The sequence below is a fragment of the Chinchilla lanigera genome, unplaced genomic scaffold, assembly GCF_000276665.1.
Source record: "Chinchilla lanigera isolate Chin_1 unplaced genomic scaffold, ChiLan1.0 scaffold00033, whole genome shotgun sequence".
NCBI classification, from domain to species: Eukaryota; Metazoa; Chordata; class Mammalia; order Rodentia; family Chinchillidae; genus Chinchilla; species Chinchilla lanigera.
This window is the reverse complement of record NW_004955434.1, coordinates 11,530,394-11,535,533: the sequence shown is the minus strand read 5'-3', so window position 1 is coordinate 11,535,533 and position 5,140 is coordinate 11,530,394. Positions and strand designations below refer to the sequence as shown.

The 5,140-nt window shown below is 41.3% G+C and overlaps 1 protein-coding gene across 1 annotated transcript in view; it reads left to right on the top strand.

Moving 5' to 3' along the window:
- The window catches only part of Tmem261 (transmembrane protein 261), an 8,606-nt gene extending 3,704 nt beyond the window's left edge, over nucleotides 1-4,902 (top strand). The window contains exons 2-3 of the mRNA XM_005388752.2: nucleotides 3,510-3,933; nucleotides 4,683-4,902. Of these exons, the coding sequence (XP_005388809.1) occupies nucleotides 3,510-3,933; nucleotides 4,683-4,747 (489 nt within the window). The 3' untranslated portion in view covers nucleotides 4,748-4,902. The remainder of the gene's footprint in view (nucleotides 1-3,509; nucleotides 3,934-4,682) is intronic.
- Nucleotides 4,903-5,140: the final 238 nt, after the last annotated feature.

Below are 5,140 nucleotides of genomic sequence, written 5' to 3'. Positions count from 1 at the left end.
TTAGAAAATAGTGGAGCGAAGTAACTCAAAATCCAAAAAAGCTCAAAAAAAAAAAAAAAAGAAGGTGTGTACCAAGCAGTGATACTTTGCTGTCTTAGGCCAGGGCTCCTCAATGCAGAGCAGAAACAAGTTCAGTGCAGTGTATGTATTAGTTTCCCATAGCTATTGTAACAATTTTCCAGAAACTTCATGGCTTAAAGTAACAAAAATTTATTCTCTTACAATTCTGGAAGCCAGAATCCAAAATCAAGGAGTTGGCTGGGTCAAGCTCCTTCTAGAGGGTTTTTGGGGGTAATTTGTTCCTTGCCTCTTCCCGCTTCTTGTGGCTGCCAGAATTCCTTACCTTGTGGCTACCGGATCCCCTTCTCTGCTTCTGTAGCCACAATGTCTTCTCTTCTGTTTGTATTCTCTCTCTGCATGTCTCTCATAAGGACAGTTGGGATTTAATATAGGACCTGACCAGATAACCCATCACTAACAATGGATCTTAATATCCTTAATTTAATCACATCAGCAAAGTCCCATGTCCCACATAGGGCATACAACAGATTAATTAACACAAGGAGGGCAACCCATTGGGGCTCCTCCTGTCTCTCAGGAGCTATTCGTATTCCCCAAGAAATTGTCCTTCTCTGTCTGTTTTGTTGTTGTTGTTGTTGTGTTTTTCAGACAGGGTTTCGCTGTGCAGTTCAGACCAGCCTTGAACTCACTTTGTAGCTCAGGCTGGTCTCGATATTGCAATGATCCTCCTGTCTCAGCCTACTGAGTGCTGGGATTACAGGCATGCGCCACCATACCTGCCATAATTGTCCTTCTTTTTACATCCTTAGAATTTATCCTTTGACTTTGGGGAACATGAATTCGGCCTATCTGACATCCAGCATCACCTGACTCCAAACCAGGCATCTGAGGTGCTTAGCAAGGCCAGAGATGCAGGTGGCGCCTCCTTCCCCAGTGCACATCCACTGGGCACTGTTGGCCAGCCAGGGAGGACACACATGAGGACACAATTTCTAAGGACCTGCATAGGGCCACATCCAGATATACAGGGCCTGCATCATTTTTTATTTCAAAGTTCCTCATTAAGAAAAAAAAAGAAATAAAAAATACAATGAAGAATGAAAATGAAATGAAATAATGAATGAAAATAAAAAGTGCAATGGCCTGGATGTGGTGGTGCATGCCTATGATCCCAGCACTTGGGAGGGTGAGGCCAGCCTGGGCTATACAATGAGACCCTGCCTCTAAATAAATAAATAAGATTTTTCTGAATTCAATGCAAATAAATTTGAAAACTGGTATGAAATAGACAATATTCAGAAATTCATAATTTAACAGAACTATTGCCAAAAGTAAACTCAGTTTTCAAAAGTGCAGAGTGTGAAAGTTGCTCTTCCATCCAAAATAAAAAAGGCTTGAACTGACAGTTTCACAGGGCCGTTCTACCTAAGCTTTTTAAAAGAAGTTAATTCCAATGGTATTTGGTATATAAACTGATTCAGAGTACCAAAAAGGAAGAAGTGTTCCCAAATTGTTTTTATGAAAAAGATGCACTATGAATAAACCTCCAAATCACCAAGGATTGAACAAAAAAGGAAAGAAGGTCCTGAGTTTGATTCCCCATACCAAAAAAAAAAAGGAAATACAAAAGAAAATGTAAGCAAAACAAAAGGCATTCCATGTCCTTAGCTGACTCAACATTATAAAGATATCAGTTTTCCCTAAATTAACCTACCATTTTAATCAATACAAGTCTAGGCAGAAAGGCATCAGAAAATTTATTTTGTCAAAATAAATTAACCAAGTCAAATGTTCACATGGAATAAATGCTAGTATGAGCTTCATCTTTCTGTCTTAATCTATAGGGGTGTGTGATCTAAATGTCTGGTAAACATTGTCAAATGGTGATTTTCTCCATATAAATAAGAAGAAATTACATACAGCATGGAATGTTACATCAGACACAATGGGAAGCAGCAGCCATAAATTATGAATTTCTACGTGAAATACTACTGAATTTATATGGTATGGGACTTAGCACAGTGTTAATGGAAGAGATATTCCTAATAATAAAATGTTTAAATCAGAAAGAAAGAGACCAACTAGTCCAAATCTCATTTTAGACGTGAGGTAACTGAGGATCAGAAAGGCTAAATAATATTCTCTGTGTTCCATGGCTCGCTTGCCTTGAGAAAACCCAAATTTCCCAAACGTTTATCTTTCTGAAATAAAACATATGGAGATATACACAACAATCTATGGCTAAATATTTACAGAAAATATACACATAGATATTCAGAGATAAATATAGCTATATCATCTGCATGCATATATGTCAAAATGGAGAGCATCTTTGAAACTAAGCAGTAGGCCAACCTAGTGTTCTATTTTATTTTTACCCATTTCTCCATGCCTTTATTTTTGTCCTTTTCCGCCTTCTCAAAAATTGTACCCTATTTTAGAATCTGGAATAGTGAATTTCTTTTTTATCGTGTTAATTTTTAAGCTAATCTAAAGGAGAAAAAGTTGGGAACTGTGGTCCTGTTTTATCCATTTCTTCTAACAGAAACAATCTCTGAACTCTGAACATCTTTCTTACCAGTGATCCCCTGAGACCAACCGGGCACGGGAGTCATCCCCAGCTTTACCTATAGAAAATGAAAGGGGAGGGCTGGGGATTTAGCTCACCGGCAAAGCACCTGCCTGGCAAGTGCAAGGTCGTGAGTTCGGTTCCCGGTACCGGAGAAAACCCCCCCCCCAAAAAAAAAAACCAAAAAAAAAAAAAAAAAGAAAATGAAAGGGGAAATGAATTGGGCATGTACTATACAGAAGATGACTTGCAAAGATGCAAAGATGCAATCAGAATGAACAGGTCATTCCGCTGGATGATAAGATTCAAACCTGTAAGAATCTTAACATTAACTCCTGAAATCTATTAGTGTAATTTTGAATTGGACTTTCTACAGGGTTCTCAAAGAAAAGAGATTACCATGAATATGATCAAATTGACAGCAGCCTTGAAAAAAAAGGTAAAGATATCAAAAATATTTAACTAGGTAATTCAAACCAATTTCGAATACCTTGGTCACACTTACATATTTCTTTCATGATATATGTAGGTAGTTTAAGAGATCTACTCTTTCCGCAAAAATTGTTTTCAACTGTGGCTAAATCACTTGACCAGATTAGCTACGTACGGAGAAAACTGCCGCACTGAGTTAGGACATGGCATCGTGCAGATAACTGCTTAACAAAGTATTCTAGGTATACGTAGTTAAGATATAACACAGCTTTTTAATTGACAGGCGTAAGGCAGGTGAAATGATAGTTTGCATTCGGCAGAAATCTTAGAGACTCACATTTCTTCTCTAAGGCGACTTTAGATTGAGACATTTAGAAAGCAAGCTAAGTCAGTACCTGTGAAATAATAAGGCGCTGGGGCGGACTAGACCTCTGCCACCCAATAGGTTGCTGTGGCAGACATCTGCAAAAGCTCCGCCTCTCTCTAGTCCTCTTTCGAGGCACGTGAAAACTACATTTCCCGGCAGTCCTCGGGCTTTTTCTGGCGCAACGCGCTGGCGCTCTGCTTTCCGGCTGCTTTTACGTTAGGTCCAAACGAAGGCGCTTACGGCTGGGCCGAGATCCGGAATATGGGGTCTTCTTTTACCCGGCCACTTGAGTATTCAGATCCCTTCAAGCTCCCTGTCCCTCGTGAAGGCGCACACCCCGCCAGCCCCGCGGCCCCAGATGCTTCGGAAGCGCCGTCCTCTCCGGCGCAAACCCCGTTATTTAAAAACTGCTGGAGCTGTCGCCTGCTGTCCGGGACGGGGCTGCTAGGGGCGGGCGCTTACGTGTACTTAGTGGCGCGGAGGCCCATGAAGCTGGGATACGCCCCGGGCCCGTGGGCTATTGCAAAAATGACCATCGGCATCAGTGAGAGCCGGGCACAGCCACTTGGTCTGGGCGGTGGGGTGAGGAGGGAAAGAACAGCCACGTGGTGGGGTTGGGGCGCGGGAGCGTCACGTGGTGGGGGCGCCTCGCCCGAGGTGCCGGCGTGCGGGAGAAATCGGTGGAACGTCTTAAAAAAAAATATCCCACCCTTTCTGATGACCAAACTGAAGCAAAGAAGAGACCAGGTAGTTAGGAAGTGACAGATCTGCCTTCTCGCCCAAGGTTATTGTCTTACCCCAAAGTCAGTAGTTTTTCCTCCAGATCGTGGAGGAAGCCAGAGCTTGGGCACTTCACTTTGGTTTAAGAAGTTGGGCTTTGAAACCTTGTTTTAGATGTGGGTTCAAAGCCTCGTACTTGGTGCACCACTCCGATGTGGTCCACAGTTCTGATCGGTAGAGCACGAAGGGATTGTTGAGATACCTCCCAGTAAACAGGCGTGATTCTTCTAGCTTTTCAGACTTGGTAGAGTGAATAGAATTTTGGGTTTTCAGATTTTTTATTTTAACCAGGTTGTCTAAATTGGTTAGCTTTGTTAATTGGTGTGTGGATGGGGGTAGTGGGGTGTTCTTCTAGCTTTCTGAACTTTTCTGTTTTCTCCTTTTCTAAGTTTTCCTCTTCCATAAGCAAGATATAGTGGTAATACCATCTCCAGAAGTGTGAAGGTTAAATAAGATGGCTTATATGAAGTAGCTAGTAAACTAAATATAGGACACTGTTGTTTTTTTTCCTAGGCATTGCCTGTTGGGGTATAGTTATCCTCACAGACCCCAAAGGGAAGGGCTACCGTGTTGCTTGAAGTATTACCAGTGAGTTCCTGACCTGTCCCTGGCCCACTGACAAGCATGAAGTTTATGAATGTTCTGGGCAGACACAGATATGGATAAACTTCACTATTTTGGATGCTGCAAGACTGAAAGGACATTAAAAACATTGATTGTCATTCTTTGCCTGTGAGTATGTGTGGATTTTTTCTCAGGTTACATGGGGACCAATAAATCCTGAGAAGAAAATGGTGCTGTCTTACCTGGGCAAAGTATAACTTAGCTTCCACTTAAATATACTTGCAATTATAATTCTTTAACTATTAAAATAGAAGAACTTATAAACCAATGGGGAGTGAGCTGTTTAATTTATTATAAATAGTTCTTTTTGATTCTCCTATAATTGGGTCAATAATTATTATCAACCT